The 18,383-nt window shown below is 42.0% G+C and overlaps 1 protein-coding gene across 2 annotated transcripts in view; it reads left to right on the top strand.

Annotated features, from left to right (window-relative positions):
- Positions 1-18,383, top strand: part of KIF16B (kinesin family member 16B) — a 397,632-nt gene that overhangs the window by 347,605 nt on the left and 31,644 nt on the right. The window contains exon 26 of one of the 2 annotated variants that reach the window (XM_049870023.1): positions 17,033-18,247. The exons of the other annotated variant lie outside the window; for it this stretch is intronic. Coding sequence (XP_049725980.1) covers positions 17,033-17,191 — 159 coding nt within the window. The 3' untranslated portion in view covers positions 17,192-18,247. Of the gene's footprint in view, positions 1-17,032; positions 18,248-18,383 lie in introns of those variants that run through there. 2 annotated transcript variants of the gene reach the window in all.

Below are 18,383 nucleotides of genomic sequence, written 5' to 3'. Positions count from 1 at the left end.
AAACCGACCATGACAGTCAGCTGCTCAGCCGGCCAAATTACTGGGTACAAAGTGTGCCTACCACCCAGGATAGCCCACCAGAGTGGAACAGGCCAGGAATTCTCTCTCTTATTGTATGAATACTTACATAATAGTCTTAATTTGGCCTCTTGACCAGCAAGGCCTAAAACTTCCTATCTGGCCCTTTAGAGAAAACATTTGCCCACCCCTGATTTAGACCAGTGCTGTTTGTTGTTAGTTACCATTGAGTCAACTATAACTCACAGCTACCTTAGGTACAGCAGAACAAAACGTTGCCTCGTCCTGCACCATCTTCATGCTCATTTGTATGTTTGAGTCCATCGTTTTGGCCACTGTGTCAGTCCATCTCACCAAGGTCCTCCCTTGCCTTCACTGACCCTGCACTTTACCAACTGTGATGTCACTTTCTAGAGTTTGGTCTTTGCCAATGACATGTCCAAAGTAAGTGAGCCAAAGTCTCACCATCCTTGCTTTTAAGGAGCATCCTGATTGTATTTCTTCGAAGACCGACTTGTTCATTCTTCTCGCAGTCCACAGTATATTCAGTATTCTTCAACACCATATTTCAAAGGCATCAATTCTTCTGTCTTCCTTTTTCATTGTCCAGCCTTTGGCTGCATATGAGGCAATTGAAATTAGCATGGCTTGGGTCAAGAGCACATTAGTCCTCAAAGTGATATTTTTGCCTTTTAAAACTTCAAAGAGGTATTTCACAGATTTGTTCGATGAGATACGTCATTTGATTTCTTCACTGCAGCTTCCAAGGATGTTTATTGTTGATAAAAGTAGAATGAAATCATCGACAACTTCAATTTCTTTGCCATTTATCATAATGTTATATATTGGTCCAGTTGTGAGGATTTTCATTTTCTTCACGTTCAGGTGTAATCCATACTGAAGGTTGTAGTCTTTTACCATTATCGGTAAGTACTTCAAGTCGTCTTCATTTTCAGCAGGCAACATCGTGTCATCTGCATATCACAGGTTGTTAATAAGTCTTCCTCCAATCCTGATGCCACATTCTTCTTCATATAGTCCACCTTCTCGGATTATTTGTTCAGCATACAGATTGAATAAATAAGGTGAATGTATTCAACTCTGCCACACACCTTTTCTGTTTCTAAACTACACAATGTCTCCTTTCCTCTGTTTGAACAGCTGCTTCTTTATCCATGTACTGTTTCCACATTAGCACAGTCAAGTGTTCTGGAGTTTCCATTTAGTAATGTTACCTATAATTAATCATGACACACACAGTTGAATACCTTTGCGTAGTTGATAAAACACTAGTAAATGTCTTTCTGGTATCCTCTGCTTTTAGCCAAGATCCATCTGATATCAGCAATGATATCCCTTGCTCCAACCAATTCTTTTTGGTACAGTGACTCTGTGTATTCCTTTGATCTTCTTTTGATGCTTCCTGTGTCATTCAATTTTGCTTATGAATCCTTAAGTAATGTAATTCCAGGCTTACATTTTCTCTTCAGTTCTTGCAACTTGAGAAATACCAACCGTGTTCTTCTTCCTTTCAGTTTTCTAACGCAAGGTCTTTGAACATTTCATCATAATAGTTTACCTGGTCTTCTCAAGCCGCCCTTTGAAATCGTCTGTTCAACTCTTCTACTTTATCATTTCTTCCATTCACTTTAGCTACTTTGTGCTGAAGAGCAAGTTTCAGGGTTCCTCTAACATCCATTTTGGTCTTTTCCTTCTTTCCTGACTTTTTAATGACCTTCCATTTTCTTCCTGTATGATGTCCTTGGTGTCTTCCCACAACTCTTCTGGTCTTCTGTCATTAGAGTTCAGTGTGTCAGATCTATTCTTGAGATAGTCTGTAAATTCAAGTGGAACGTATTCAAAGTTTTACTTCTTGAGCTGGCTCTCATGGACTTGTCTTGATTTTCTTCAGTTTCAGCTTGAACTTTTATATGAGCAATTGTTGACTGTTCTACAGTCAACCCCTGGCTTTAGACCAATAACGGCTGGCGAAAGGTTTGCAAGTGTCGGTGCTGAGCTTGTTGCAGTGAAACGAAGGAAGAATCTCAAGATAGATGTTGAAATGCAACTTTTACAATGGCTGAAGGTGTCTTTGAAGCAAATGGTAGAGGAAATAAGCTCAGGATTATTAGGCATTTCGAGACTCATGAAAGGCTTCTGACATCATAAACATCGTTGCAGCCTGGAGGCTTGACCAGTAACTGTGTGGCGGCCAAGAGAGGTGCTTGCTGCAGGCCTGGCAGGACCCCAGCATCATAGGACCAAGTGTGAGGGCTGATAGGGCTTGAGGATTCATGGGGCACTGGTCCGGTTTAGTTCATTTCCAGGAGTGCACCCCCAAGCTAAATGGGCTCTGCGTGTTGCTCTGGTTCTGTCATGCTGGACTCTCTGTAGTGCCCCAAAGCTCCCTTTCCTACTTCTAGGCTTTTGTACATGTTCTTCACTCTGACTGGACCGGGCTTCCAGTATCTTCAATATCTTTACCCAGTTCATTCTTAAGTACCCTTCAGGTTTGGCTTAAATGTCTCCAGTTCTCAGACTGTCTGGGTACTTTTCCTGTGTGCTCCAAAAGCATCTCATTCCTGGTCTTTTATAGCCATATTTTAGTCACCTACCTGTCTCCATGGCAGGACTGTAAGTTACTTGGGACAGGAACTGAGTCTTACTCACTACCAAATCTCCAGCACCTAGCCCAGTGCTTGCTCGCCATGCAGAAAGCTTCTAATAAATGTCTATCGGGTACATAAGTGAAGTCTGAAGAGAAGGGAGTTGACAAAGACCAAACCCTGAGCCAGCACTTAAAATATAAGTAAGATTTAGCTGACAGAAGCAAAGCACCAATAGGAGCAAGGAAGGAGTAATTTTAAACAATGAGGCAACGTCGCAGGCTGGCCCATGCACCTTGGGAACATGGGCACTGTTTTATTCGCACACTGTGTTGTGTAGAGTAGATGTGCGTTACATACGTGGTGAATGAATGAACAATTTGAATTAAAATATCCTATTTTCATCAGGAGTAGGCAGCCATGATTCAGTGATAGAATTCTTGCCTTCTGTGTGTGAGATCTGGGTTCAATTTCTAGCCATGTACCTCATGCACAGCCACCATCCGTCAGTGGAGGCTTGCATGTTGCTATGATGATGACAGATTTCAGGAAAGCTTCCAGACTAAGACAGATAAGGAAGAAAGGCCTGGCAATGTACTTCCAAAAATCAGCCTCTGAAAATCCTGTGGACCACAAAGGTGTAGTCCACAGCCGATCATGGCGATAGCACAGGACTCGGCAGCATTTTGTTCCACTGTGCATAGAATTGCCATGAGTTGGGGCCCAACTTGACAGCAGCTAACAACAATGTCATCAGAGTATGGATGACATTTGGGAGCATGTTGAGAAAGGAACCCAGCATATTTGATCCAGTGGAGCCAAATTTTAGGATACCTAAAAAGCCAGTGAGGGGTATTCAGACCTGATTTTACAAGATTCTAGAACTGGGACAACGTGACTGGTGAATCATATGGACCCACTAGATCAGTTCATTGCATGTCGCTGGTGGTAACCAAACTCTCTCAGGTCCAGAAACATCCCAGCATATCTCCTCCTGGGCCTGATCTATCTTCAGAGTCCATCAGTCGATGATGAATTTTTCAAGTGCTTCAAGGTAAATGAAACCTCTTAGTCTTATTAGACTGAAACTCGTCTTTAAGCTTTCACCATGGCTGATGACTTCTGGGAATGAGGAATGCCTTCCAACTCTCTTTCCTGTTAATATGTCACAATGGAAAGACGGACAAAGCTCCATTCCTTTTTAAAGAACATTTCAATTTTAATAATTTCAATAACTTTAAATTATGAATGTATGCTAAAATTTTGTAAAATGAAGAGGGCCCCACAACAGTCAGATGGCTGAGAAAATCATTAGAATGACACAGCTGGGTGATACATTGCACATGAAATGAGCAGTAGGTTGCAGTTTTAATCATGAGCTCTATTAAACAGAAACTTTTTAGTAATATAAAATAGTCATGATTTTATCCCTTTGCTAATTAAAATAGAGGGAAAGGAGCCAGTAGATAAAGAGGCTGAGGTCTTTTAAAAGCTGAAGGCCCTGTAAGATTCCTATATCATCAACACGCACGCGCGTGCACACACACACACACACACACGGCAGTTGGTTGGCATTCAAAGTAAATTTTGGGAGCCTGCCTGAGTGTGGTATGGGCAGCCCCAAAGAGAGGCCACGTTATATTTAGGTGTAAAGGGTTGCAGCTTGAGAACTGTATTAGGCCATTCTGACTTTCTCCTGGATTTGAAGAGCCAGTCATTTTGCCAACCTCCTAATGGCCATTTGACCTCCGCCAAGCCACTGTCTCTTGACATCTGTCTTAGTTATCTAGTGCTGCTATAACAGAAATTCCGCAAGTGAATGCCTTTAACAAAGAAATTTATTGTCTCACAGTTTAGTAGGCTACAAGTCCAAATTCAGGGTATCAGCTCCAGAGGAAGGCTTCCTTTTCTCTGTTGACTCGGGAAGAAGGTCCTTGTCATCAATCTTCCCTTGGTCTGGGAGCATCTCAGTGCAGGAATCTCAGGTCCAAAGGATGCATTCTGCTCCCGGTGCTGTTTTCTTGGTGGTATGAGGTCCCCAAGTCTCTGTGCTCACTTCTCTGTTTTATATCTCCAAAGAGATTGGTTTAAGACACGATCTAATCTCATAGATCTCATCAATATAACTGCCCCTAATCCATCTCATTAACATCATAGTGATAGGATTTACAAAGCATAGGAAAATAACATCAGATGACAAAGTGGTAAACAATCATACAATACTGGGAAGCATGGCCTAGAAGTTGACATGTTTTGGGGGGACACAGTTCAATCCATGACAGCATTTCAGTTTACATATCTGTAAACAAAGGGGTGATCATATCTGCCCTGCTCCTTCCTAAGGATGCCTCGGGAATCACATGAGCTGATGAATGAAGACGTGCTTTATAAACCAGCGTTATAAACAGCATTGTACAGAGTGCCTGCAAAGCTGAATCTGTCTTCCAGATCCCAATTCCAGTGCCTCTGCGTTATGCCTCAAGCCCTGCTATTCCGCTACCCAGACCCTACACAAACTAGCCTTGCTCCCTTGTTCACATTGTTTCCTGAGCTCGGATACCTCTCCTCCTACCCCCTTCTCCTGATTTAAAACCATCCCTTCTTTCAAGATCCCAGAACTGAGAAGGAATGGCTGCAAGATGAGGAGGACCACACCATTTAATACCTTGCTGACCTCACAGGTTTTTGTCAGAATAGGCTATAGAGCACATGTTTAGTGCCTAGGACCAGGCTGGCATTTCACCCAGAAGATCTCAAGTTGCAAAGAAAAAAACCCAGCTGAGGCTACTTGAAGGCTAGATTTTGCCCACACTCCTCTTTGTCAGGGTACCAGAAACTTCTATTCTGGTACCTTCAGGGCACTTTTCCATTCAGTCAGAGCTCAGACTGAAATAGTATTGTAGATCACCTGTGAGTCATGTTAATCTAATGACCTTCATCCAGAATGTCTATGGTGAAAATGCTTGTAGCAGCACATTTTATTTTATTTTATCCTAACACAATGTATTGATTGAGGTACCAGGCTAAAGCTCTAAAATAATTGACTACAGTATTGCTGATTTACTCTGTATTGCTGGAGGGACTGTGTTTCGCCTTTCAAAACTCATTAACACAGCCAATAGGCCATATTAGCCTGTGTTTCAGTTCAAAAGATTGATAATGTTTAGCCCATGTTTCGAACTGGTGTTGAAATCTTAAACATTGACCTGAATGTATCAGGGATTGGGGCAGGAACCTTTTAGGATATATGCTTGGCTACATATACTTCTAGGATGAGCCTGACCCATCTGAAATCCTATTCGTGAAAGCTTCCTACTATTGGCCTCCTTGTAGAAAAGAGCACCATGGGCAGACACCTTGATCTGACAACACACGTCATCTCTGAGCTTAGCTGTGGTATAAATGGAAGGTTTGTCTGATTCCTGACTGGTGCTTGCCACACGGTTATATCAGTTAACTTGGTCACAAACAATGGAAAAGACTGGCTGTAGTAAGCAAAACCAAAAAAAAAAAAACCAAACCCATTGCTGTCAAGTCGATTCCAACTCATAGGGATCCTATAGGACAGTGTAGAACTGCAGGGTTTCCAAGGAGCACCTGGTAGGTTTGAACTGCTGACCTTTTGGTTAGCAGCCATAGCACTTAACCACTGTACCACCAGGGTTTCTATAGTAAGCAAATGGCCTCATAAACTTCCAGCCTTGGAATGGGCAAAGCCCAAAGGCTCTCCTGAGGACCAGGAGGCCGCCACTCTACACTCTGAATTTCTCACGCTCTTCAGAATGTTCTATAGCAGCAGCTCTATAATCTAACAGAGCCTTATTCCAAAGGACCTTTGGATCCAGGAGACTCCAAGTCTCCAATCTGAATTAGATGTTTGGCTGCAAAGTGACCATCTCAGAATATGAATGGGAAAAATTCAGCAGCCCTTTGTGCTCAGCTGTTAATCAAAAGGTTAGCTGTTCAAACCCACCCAGTAGTACCATGGAAGAAAGGCCTGACCATCTGCTTCCATAAAGATTATAGCCAAGAAAACCCTATGGAGCAGCTATACTCTCTAACACATGGGGTCACCATGAATCAGAATCAACTCAAAGTCAGTGGGCATGGTTTTTTGTTTTTGGTTTTGTTTGTTTGTTTGTTTGTTTGTTTGTTTGTTTTTCCCTAAATCAGCCAGATAACCAATCCCCAAATATTCCATTTTTCACATACAGTCTGTTGTCTGCATGCCATTTTTAATACCAACATTTGTGTCAGGTATGGTTCCTGATTATAAGCAAGCAAATGTAAGCAAAGGGAAATTTGTTGGAAAGATAAGGGGTTAGAGGAGAATACCCATTGTTGTCAAGTTGATTCTGACTCATAGCAACTCTATAGGACAGAGTAGAACCTCCCCATAGGGTTTCCAAGGAGCAGCTGGTAGATTCGAACTGCCAACCTTTTGGTTAGCAGCCAAGGCCTTAACCACTGTACCGCCAGGGCTCTGTAGAAGAGAATAGAGGAGCTCAAACAATTAATAGGAAGCTGGGCATGAAAAGGAACCAAGGGAGCATCTTCAGAGAGCTAAGAGCAAGAGGCACAGACAGAACAGTCTGGTAGGAGGTGGCCATGCTGCTGATGAGGATTCAAATCCTGGGGAAATGCATCTGATGGGATAAGCTTTGGCCACATGTCTGGCCCTATGCTGTAATGGGCTGGGAAAAAGGAGTAGTTGGTCCTTTTGGGTTCTGCAGTGGGACCCAAAAGATCACTAGGAAGGACAACCAGAGAAGGGAAAAGTATTTCCTCAGAAGGGCATCTGGGTGCTATTTGGGAAGGAAAATGGATACAGAGCAGTCAAAAGTGGCCAGTGTGCACCAAGGCATTAAGTATAGATAAGATATTGGAGCATGACATGAATAGGTAGACTCAACATTGTGAAAATGACAATTCTATCCAAAGCAATTTACAAATACAATGCAATGCCAATCCAAATACCAACAACATTCTTTAAAGAGATGGAAAAAATTATCATTAGCTTTATATGGAAAGGAAAGAAGCCCCGGATAAGTAAAGCGCTATTAAAGAAGAAGAATAAAGTAGGAGGACCCACACTGCCTCACCTCAGAACCTACCACACAGCTATGGTAGTCAAAAACAGTCAATGTACAACAACAGTTACATTGAACAATGGAACAGAATTGAGAACCTAGATGTAAATCCACTTACCTGTGGTCACCTATCTTCAACGAGGGCCCAAAATCTATTAAATGGGGAAAAGATAGTCTTTTTAACAAATGGTGCTGGCAAAACTGGATGTCCATCTGCAAAAAAATGAAACAGGACCCATATGTCACACCGAGTACAAAAACTAATTCAAAATGGATCCAAGACCTAAATATAAAGCCAAAAACTATGAAGTTCATAGAAGAAAAAACAGGATCAATGCTAGAGGCCCCAATACACGGCATTAACAGGATATAAACCACAACCAACAACACACAAACTCCAGAAGATAAGCTAGTTAACTGGGATCTTCTAAAAATTAAACACCTAATGCTTATCAAAAGACTTCACCAAGAGTAAAAAGAGAATCTAAAGGCTGGGAAAATATTACAAATCAGGCAAAGGTCTAATCTCGAAAATCCAAAACCTCTACAACAAAAAGACAAACAATCCAATTAAAAAAATGGGCAAAGGAAATGAACAGGCACTTCACCAAAGAAGCCATTAAAAAAAAAACAAAAAACCTGTTGCCGTCAAGTCCATTCTGACTCATAGCAACCCTATAGGACAGAGTAGAACTGCCCCATAGGGTTTCCTAGGAGCACGTGGTGGATTCAAACTGCCAACCTTTTGTTTAGCAGCCGTAGCTCTTAACTATTATGCCACCAAGGTTTCCCACTAGCCACTAGAGAAATGCACATCAAAACCCTAATGAGATACCATCTCACACCGGCATTACTGGCATGAATCAAAAAAAAAAAAAAAAAAAGGGGCAGGAAATAACAAATGTTGGAGAGGCTGTGGGGAGATCGGACCTCTTATTCACAGCTGGTGGGAATGCATAATGATAGAATGGTTTTGGAAGATGATATGGCACTTCCTTAGAAAGCTAGAAATACATTATGATCCAGCAATCCTACTTCCTAGGAATATATCCTAGAGAAGTAGGAGTTGTCACACGAATAGACATATGCACACCCTTGTTGATTGCAGCATTGTTCACAATAGCAAAAAGATGGAAACAGAGTAGATTCCCATCAACAGGAGAAGGGATAAACTAACTGTGGTACATGCACATGATGAAATATTACACAACAATAAAGAAGAACAATGAATCTGTGAAGCATCTCATAACATGGATGAATCTGGAGGGCATTATGCTTAGTGAAGTGTCAGTCACAAAAGGATAAATATTGTATGAGACAAATACTGTAAAAATTCATGGAAAGATTTACACACAAAAAGAAACAACCTTTGATGGTTACAAGGGAGAGGAGGAGTGGGGATGGAAAAACACTAGACAATAGATAAGTGGTAATATTGGTGAAGGGTAAGAGAATACACAGTACTGGGGAAGCCAGCACAACCTGCACAAGGCAAGGTCATGGAAGCTTCTTAGACATATCTAAACTCCCTGAGGGACCAAATTGCTGGGCCGAGGGCTGTGAGGACCATGGTCTTAGGGAATACCTAGCTCAATTGGCATAACATAGTTTATAAAGAAAATGTTCCACATTCTACTTTGGTGAGGAGCGGCTGGGGTCTTAAAAGCCTGTGAGCGGTCATCTAGGGTACTCCACTGGACTCAGCCCTTTGAAAGCAAGGAAGAATGAAAAAAACTAAAGATACAAGGGAAAGATTAGTCCAAAAGACTAATGGACCACATCTACCATGGCCTCCACCAGACTGAGTCCAGTGCAACTAGATGGTGCCCAGCCACTACCACTGACTGCTCTAACAGGGATCACAATAGAGGGTCCGGACAGAGCTGGAGAATAATGTAGAGCAAAATTCTGACTCAAAAAGAAAGACCAGATTTGCTGGCCTAACAGAGACTGGAGAAACTCTGAGAGTATGGCCCACAGACACCCTATCAGCTCAGTAATGAAATCACTCCTGAGGTTCACCCTTCAGTCAAAGATTGGACAGGCCCATAAAACAAAACGAGATTAAAGGGGCACACCAGCCCTGGAGCAAGGACTAGAAGGCAGGAGGGGACAGGAAAGTTGGTAATAGGGAACCTAAGGTTGAGAAGGGAGAGTGTTGACAATATGTGTACTAACTGTTCAATGAGAAACTAGTTTGTACTATAAACATCTAAAGTACGATAAAAAAAAAAATTGGAACATGAGAAAACTACGTTGTACTTCATGAAGAAGAGTGTAATCCTTATGAGGAGAGAGGCTTCTCCTCGTGTCTCCACGGAACATTACTCTAGAGAAACACAGGGCCTGTGAAAGACAGTGCATGTGGCCTAAGCAGGCAAGATGCCCGGTATAGACAGCTTTGTCCAGTGGAAGACAGCAGTGCTCAGCAGAGACGGCCTCTGTGGACAACAGCCTGTACTCTGCAGTTCAAAATTCTGGGTTTGAGTGCTGGCTATCCCGTATACATGTTTTGTGAGTACATTACTTAAGCTTTCTGAACCTCGTTTTCTTCACCTATAAAATGGAGGTAATAGTAGGCCCTACCTAATAATTCAAGCCAGAATCAGAAGAGGACATGGAACCAGGGATACCATCGCTGATGTCAGATGGATCCTAGCTGAAAGCAGAGAATACCAGAAAGATGTTTACCTATGTATTATTGACTATGCAAAGGCGTTCAACTGCGTGAATCATAACAAATTTGGATAACATTGCAAAGAATGGGAATGCCAGAACACTTAATTGTGCTCATGTGAGACCTGTAAGCAGACTGAAAGGCAGTCATTAGAACAGAACAGGGGGATACTGTATGGTCAGGAAAGGTGTGTGTCGTGGTTGTATCCCTTCACCATACCTATTCAGTCTGTATGCTGAGAAAATAATGCGAGACACTGAAGAACACAGCATCAGGTTTGGAGGAAGACTAACAATTTGCCATATGCAGATGACACTACCTTGCTTGCCAAAAGTGAAAACCGCTTAAAGCACTTACTGATGAAGATCAAAGACCACAGCCTTCAGTGTGGATTATACCTCAATGTAAAGAAAGGAAAAATCCTCACAACTGGACCAATAAGCAACATCATGATAAACAGAGAAAAGATTGAAGTTGTCGAGGATTTAATTTTTACTTGGATCCACAGTCAGTGCCCATGGAAACAGCAGTCAAGAAGTCAAATATATATTGCACTGGGGCAAATCTGCTGCAAAAAAAAAAAAAAAACCTCTTTAAAGTATTAAAAAGAAAAGAAGTCACATTGAGGACTAAAGTGCACCCAACCCAAGCTCATGGCATTTTCATTCACCTCTGTGCTTGTGGAAGCTGGAAAATGAATGAATAAGACCAAAGAATTGATGGCTTTGAACCATGGTGTTGGCAAAGAATATTGAACATACCATGGACTATCAGAAGAATGAACAAGTCTGTCTTGGAAGAAGTACAGCCAGAATGCCCCGTAGAAGGGTGATGAGACTTCGTCTTATGTACTTTGGACATGTTATCAGGAGGGACCAGTCCCTGGAGAAAGACAGCATGCTTGGCAAACTAGACAGCAAAAAAGAAGAAGACCCTCAATGAGATGGATTGACATAGTGACTTCAACAATGGGCTCAAACATAATAAAAATTGTGAGGATGGCACAGGACTGGGCAGTGTTCTGTTGTTCACAGGGTTACTGAGTCGGACTCAAGTCTACAGCACCTAACAACAACAACAGCCTCATAAAGTTGTGGAAATTAAATGAAATGCACCTTTAAAGGTTCTTCTCACTGTGCCTAGAACATTGCACACCCTGGATAAATGGCCTCTCCGTAGCAGTAATGAGATAGTAGCTGCTTCTGCTTGTTTGTCTGCATGGGAGACAGGTCTGAGGACATACTTGGAGGGGTCTTTGCCAGCAGAAGTAAAAAATAAAAAAGGGCCACTTTTGGAAAGAAGTGGATCTCGAGCCAGAGGGAGTGTGGGGAAGGCATTCTGCCATTCTGTATATCCTCATTTTTCTACTTATCTTTTTTGCCCTTACTTTAAAAAAAGCTCACAGTTCACTGTAGGATTTTGTCTTTTGTTTGTTTGGGGGTAGATGTCTAAAATCACATGCCAGGTTGCACTTTTTTTCCGGACAGACTGATGGGGATTCATTTCTCCTAGGTACTTCTACCCCTGCTTGCTGCCCCTGCGTAGGTGAACTTTCCAAAACAATAGAATATGCCAGAAACTTGTAGAAGAGCCTATTTTAATACTGAAATGTGTCTTAAAGATTAAAAAATTAGCCCGCTAAATTTGAGTTTCTGAAAGTATTGACAAGAAAACATTTATCCTTTAGTGTTGGTTCATGTAACAAAAAGTAAATAGCCTAGATAAAGATCTAATATACTTCTTATTCTTAAATTCTGTTTGCCAACTTGGTAAATAAATTGTGGACATTCATCTCCCTCAGTCATGGTATTTCCCTTTCTCCCCTGCTTCTTTTCTTCTTCCCTCTGTAGGAGCTCTTCCTCTTATCCCTCTGGACCAGCCTCCCTATCTCTCTTGTGGCCTTCTTTTTTTCTCTTGGTCTCTTTCCTTTCCCTTGATTGCTCATGCTCAGACAGACCCTCTCTCAGACTCCTTCTTGCTCTACCACCCCATAACCCAGTTTACAATCTTATTGGAAGGAGAGGTGGCCTAATCTTACTTTCATCCTCCAAGCACCTAACAGAAGAGCTGTTAATGTTGTACCATCCCAGGGAGTGCAATTGCTGTCTCAGTGGCCCTGATCCAGGGCGTTTAACAAAGCAAAGACTCAGGACCTGTGACACCGGCCACTGGAGTGAGCAAGGGTTACAGGCCTCCTGTGGTCCCTCACAGGCTACAGAGATTTAAATATTACTGCTTTTTCTTTTTTAATGGAGAAAATGTTGTATGAAAGTCAAACAAATTGGATATTGGATTTCACAAATCCTTTTCCTCCTTTGCCCTTCTGACCCTGATAAGTCACTTAAACTCCTAATGTCCTTCCATTTTTGCAGTACTTATAAAGTGTACTGCCCTGGGGATGCAGCTTGGCCCCTGCACTTGTTGTACTCCCTTCAGGAAGAGCTAAGATGTCTTTCGATCAACAGTAAAGGGATAGCTCTGAGAGGAGGACTTGGATTTTTTCCCTTTTCCTGCAGATGCTGTGGAAAACACTGAGTACCGGCCACAGAAACTAGTCATCTAATAAGTGTGCTTTTATGTAAAGATTTGTATATATAATGCTACATTATATATATAAATAATGGCAGAGTTCTAATCTAGTACATTGGCTGATCTTATATTGAGCCTAAAACCCTAATGGAAAACTTCCTTATCAAGGCAGTAGTAGTGAACGGACTGGCCAGACAGTAAAATATATGGAGGTGGATTTCAGTATTGAAGAAGAGCTCAGATGAAAGGACCACGCAGTCACCGTTGCATGCCCCCTTGCTGAAGTCAGCTTCCCAGCATGTTCACACGTGAAGTGCTAGACAGCGGTGAGGCTGAACCCGCTACAGCCACACATCATGTGGCTGAACCTCACAAACACCGCGTTAAGCAGTAGAGACGAGACCCAACAGAGTACCTCCTATGTGATTACAAAACCAGGAAAACTCATCTCTGGCGCTAAGAGTCAGGATAGTGGTATAGTGGTGGCCCTTGAGGGCAGGTTTGTAGCTGGGAGGAGGGATGCTTGGTTGTTAGTTACATATTTTGTTTTGAGTAGATGCTGATCACGCAGGTGTGTCGTCTTTGTGAAAACTTATTAGGCTGTACACTCACGTACAGTTTCCTGTACATATATGGCAACTTGAAAAAAATTAAGTCATCGAAATCAATCATCAAGTTTTCTTCTAAGTGCTTTTCCCAAGCTTGGCAATGTGCCTAGGATGATAGGGGACTGCAAAGAAGGAGACATTGTCTGTGACTTCAAGAATCTGGAATTTTATTTCTGCCTTCTTCCATCCTCAGCCCTAGTCCTAGGCCTTTGGTTTTCTCATTTACTAGGAAGAATGCATTCAGCCCTCTTCAAACATGTGGTTCTGCCCACAGCCACCAAGGTCACATCTCCCCTTATATGCTCTAGAGCACTTTGAAGTCACTGCCAAAAACACTTCGTAATCAAGTCATTTCTTTGCACCAAGAAAGCAGTCTATTTAAAGAAAGCCAAGGCTGCCCAATTCTGCTGCTAAGCAGAGATTTGTTTTGCAAAGTAAAAAACTCCTCTGAATATTTAGGATTAGATCAGATCTTTCCATCTCGAGTTTTCATCAAGACATGCTAATAAGTTTATTTAAAGAAAAAGGCATTATCTGTAGTTATTTTACTGGGCTCTTTTTATAGTGGTGTTCTGGCAGAGAAGGTGCATCAAACTTTCTCTTATTTATAATTTTAACTTTCACTTCTCATTATACTCTTCAGGCTTTACTGGCCCTATAAGGGACCCTACTTTAGTGAGCTAATTATGACAAATGTTTATACAACATCTGTTCCAAGATTTAAATCACCTTCTATTCTGCCAGAATTAGTCTTGAAGATGGATTTGTCATGAACACTTTCCTTCACATTAATGCAACCTACAGACGACCTGAAGTGGAAGCTGTTGAGGATCTGCTGGGTGATGCTGGCCCAGCTGTGCTGGCTCCACTTGCACGTTACGCTGTGGGGGAGCCGTGGTTCCACATGCCATGGGCGTGCTACCTGACCTTCCTGGTTCTAAATCTCACTCTTAATCTTCCAAAAGCAATCACCTCTGCATACGCATTTCATTAGGAGCATTGGCTGGTTGGGTTTTGTCTGTGGTACTGCTGGTAACCAGGTTTAGTGGAATTCAAGTTCCTCTAAAAGTTGATAATCTCTAATTCCTTCCCCAGAAAAGTGCCCTTTTGCCTCCGTGATGCAAATAAGTAGAAGGATTAAGATGTTTATTTTTCAGCAGATGGTTTTGGCACCTTCCAAATTGAGAACTGATTTTAATTTCAATTTCTTTCTTTAGAAGTTAACTTGAGACAGGTAAGCTAGGAATATTGAACAAGGAAAAGAGTCTGAATTAAGGGCACTTGTTTTCAAGTCTTTCCTCTTGATTGCTAGCCTTGCTGCCAGGAGCAAGTTATATCACCCTTCCCAGCAACAGTTTCCTCACCCAAAAGTGGGTATAACAATAATGATAATGCATAATTTTAGGCAGAGTGTTATGATAACATAAAATTAAGTGAATTAGGAAACCTTTGGGGGTGATTAAAATGTGTGTTATCTTGATTTGGTGGTTGTCTCAGGTATATACTTGTCTTGGTAGTGGTCTCACAAGTGTATTCATGATTTGATGGGGGTCTCACAGGTGTATTCAAGACTCAATCATGTTAATGTTTAAAGAATGCACAGTTTAATCAATTGGTCTCAACCCACCTGGAGCAAAGGAGCATGAAGAACACCAAAGACACAAGGAATATAAGAGCCAAAGAGACAGAAAGGGCCACATAAACCAGAGACTCCATCAGCCTGTGACAGGAAGAACTAGATGGTGCCCATCTACCACCTACGACTGCCCTGACAGGGAACACAACAGAGAATGCCTGATAGAGCAGCAGAAAAGTAGGACCCAGAACTCAAATTCCAGTAAAAAGACCAGACGTAAGGGTCTGACTGAGACTGGAGGGACCCCAGAGGACATGGCTCTCAAACTCTGTTAGCCCAAAACTAAAACCACTCCGAAGCCGACTCTTCAGACAAAGGTTAGACTGGACTATAAAACATAAAATGATACTGGTGAAGAATGTGCTTCTTAGCTCAGACAGACACATGAGACTGGGCAGCTCCTGTCTGGAGGCAAGATGAGAAGGCAGAGGGGGACACGAGCTGGTTGAATGGATACAGGAAATACAAGGTGTAGAGAAGTGTGCCGTCACATTGTAGGGAGAGCAACTAGGGTTATACAAAAATGTGTGTGTAAGTTTTTGTATGAAAAACTGACTTAAACTGTAAACTTTCACTTAAAGCACAATAAAAAAAATGTGCAGTTTAGCACTATGCACAAAGAGATGGAGACAGTCTAAATGTCTGTCAACAGACGAATGGATAAAGAAAACATGGTATACACATACAGTGAAATATTGCCTCTAGTCTTTTCTGGCTTATAGTGACCCTATAGGACAGAGTAGAATTGCCCCATAGGGCTTCCAGGGAGCGGCTGGTGGATTCAAACTTCCAACCTTTTTTGGTTAGCAGCTGAGCTCTTGACCACTGCACCACCAGCCTTGCTAAATATCTCCTGAGGGCAAAATCGCCCCTGTGTGGGAACCACTGCTTTAGGAGTAGGCTGGGTTTCTTAGGCACATTTTTTTTCTTACTTCAAGTCCGTAATTATTTTGTTTGTGGCAGGATTGTTTATATTTTTTACACAGGTGAGACATTAATAAAAGTTCAGGCCTAACACACCCATGCACCCCACCCGTTTTCTCTGAGAGAAAAGAGTTGCCAGACCTGAAATGTATTCACTATTTTTGCATGTCTTCTTTCCTTTAGCACATCCTGCCCAGCTCCAGCCTCTGGTTTCATCCCCATTGTCTTGGATCCTAGTTTCAGAGGGCCTTTGTGCCTTCAGTGGCAGAAAAGGCGTGCAATGTTGTCACGAATACATGCTAGGGGGGTGGCAGGGGTTCAGAGAAATTAATTTTAGTAGTAAGAATTTCTTTTCATTGATGATTATACAATTTGCAAAATGATCTGTAAATATTAGTACTTGGAACTGACCTTCTTAGCCTCAGTAATATTTCTTTTCTTTTAGTTGATGAGAAGGATTCAAGGCCAGTCCTGACTGTGTAGTTTAAAAATGCTAGTAAGCAGCACATTTAACATTGTACAGATGGCTAGCCTTTTTTTTTTTTTTTAGATCATCTTAATATTTAATGAGTAAGTTGGGGAAAAAATGACTTTTTAGAAATGATATTTTGGTGACATGGTTGCTGAAAAGCAGGCCTCCCCTGCTGGGCACCCACTGGCATTTCCCCGGGCGTGGTGCGTAGATCAGCCTGAGGTGGTGCTGCAGAATGAGAGCCCAAAGCCACAGAAATCCCCCTTTGGTGTTTGTCTGTGGTGGCTGTATCTGGGTGTAATGATAGCTAAGATAGTGAATGGCTAAGGCAGTCAAGGAGGTTCCCCATGTGCCATTGTAAATGGCAGTGGCTGCTCTTTCAGGATGGATAGGAGGTTGTTTCTGGACATCTCTTCCTCTATCCTTGACTCTAATGTCTTGACCCTGTTTTTAACTCTTGTCTCTCCCTCAGAAATACCTCAGGAACTTTTTCAGCGTGATGCTTCAATCTGCCACGTCTCCCCTGCACATCAACAAAGTGGGGCTGACTCTGTCGAAACACACTATTTGTGAGTTCTCGCCGTTCTTCAAGAAAGGAGTCTTTGACTACAGCAGCCATGGGACAGGGTAGCAGGAGCAGTGGAGGAATCACAAACGCAGTGCCTTCTCGTCGAGGCAGGCCTCTCCAGCGCAAGGCCGCCTCCCACGCAGGCCCCAGCCACCACAGCAGCCGACCTGTCCCTTGTCATGTGTTCCATACTTGGTGCCTCAGTTAGGGAATGGGATGCTTCACCTGCTGGCAGGGACCCTGACAGTTATCTGTCACTGAGCCCTTGCGGTTGAACGCGGCCTTTTCCCATAGTGCTTCCTTCTCTCTGCGCAGTGGAGTCCATCCCCTGTGGCAAAATCACGTGGATTATCTCCAGGGCTCCCCGGGCCAGACCAACCTGGGCTTTCCAAAGCAGGTGGCTTACTGGACTACCCCAGGGGACTTTCATCTGGTTTCCTCTTTCACCAAAATACACTTTTATTTTTTATAGTCCTTTCACGTAGCTGGCTGTATCTCAAGAAAAGCATTTTAAGTTATTTCATTGTATTTTTTTTTCTTTTTTCTCTTGTTTCAGTCAGAACTTTTGTATAATACCTAAACAATAATGTTTACACAGAATTTCATATTCTGCAAAAGGGATTTTTAATCCAATTATGACTGGAGTCTTCCGTGCTTGACGAGTTGGATGTAGCCAACACCTCAAAAAACTTTAAATCCATACAAATAGAATATTTGTTTAACCCTGAATATTTGAGAACATTTTCTCGAATGTAAACTGGCTACTGTGCGTTCTCCAGCTTTCTCCGCTAAGCACAGAATGAGCGCATAGCTGAATGCATACTTTTACACATTATTTTGTTCACATTTTTGCTACAGAATCTACTGGATCTTTAGCTGAAAAACTAGAATTTATAACAACGCATTAATGATCCCTTAAATCACTCAGGACTTTGTAATGTAGCATCGCACACCTAGATACAGTAAATCAGCTTTGTTTTACTAAAGAGAAAAATGTGAGCAGAGAAGAAATATATACGGTATGTGAGGAAATGTGTATAATTCTATCTATGGATTTATATATATATACACTCTTCTGTACAATGTATGAGAATATATAATCATTCACACCAAATTTATTAAAGGTATTTGCTTTTTCAAAATTTAAATTGAGCAGCTCCTCTCAGTGTTAAATGAAGTTATGGAATCCATCCTGTAGCTCAGTTTAAGTTTGTGACACAGTCATTCTTACTGGCCTGTTGAAAAATTGACCTAG

This window comes from Elephas maximus, chromosome 25, assembly GCF_024166365.1.
Source record: "Elephas maximus indicus isolate mEleMax1 chromosome 25, mEleMax1 primary haplotype, whole genome shotgun sequence".
In the NCBI taxonomy this organism is placed as follows: domain Eukaryota; kingdom Metazoa; phylum Chordata; class Mammalia; order Proboscidea; family Elephantidae; genus Elephas; species Elephas maximus.
The sequence above is the reverse complement of the archived record's forward strand: the minus strand, read 5'-3'. Positions and strand labels throughout refer to the sequence as shown.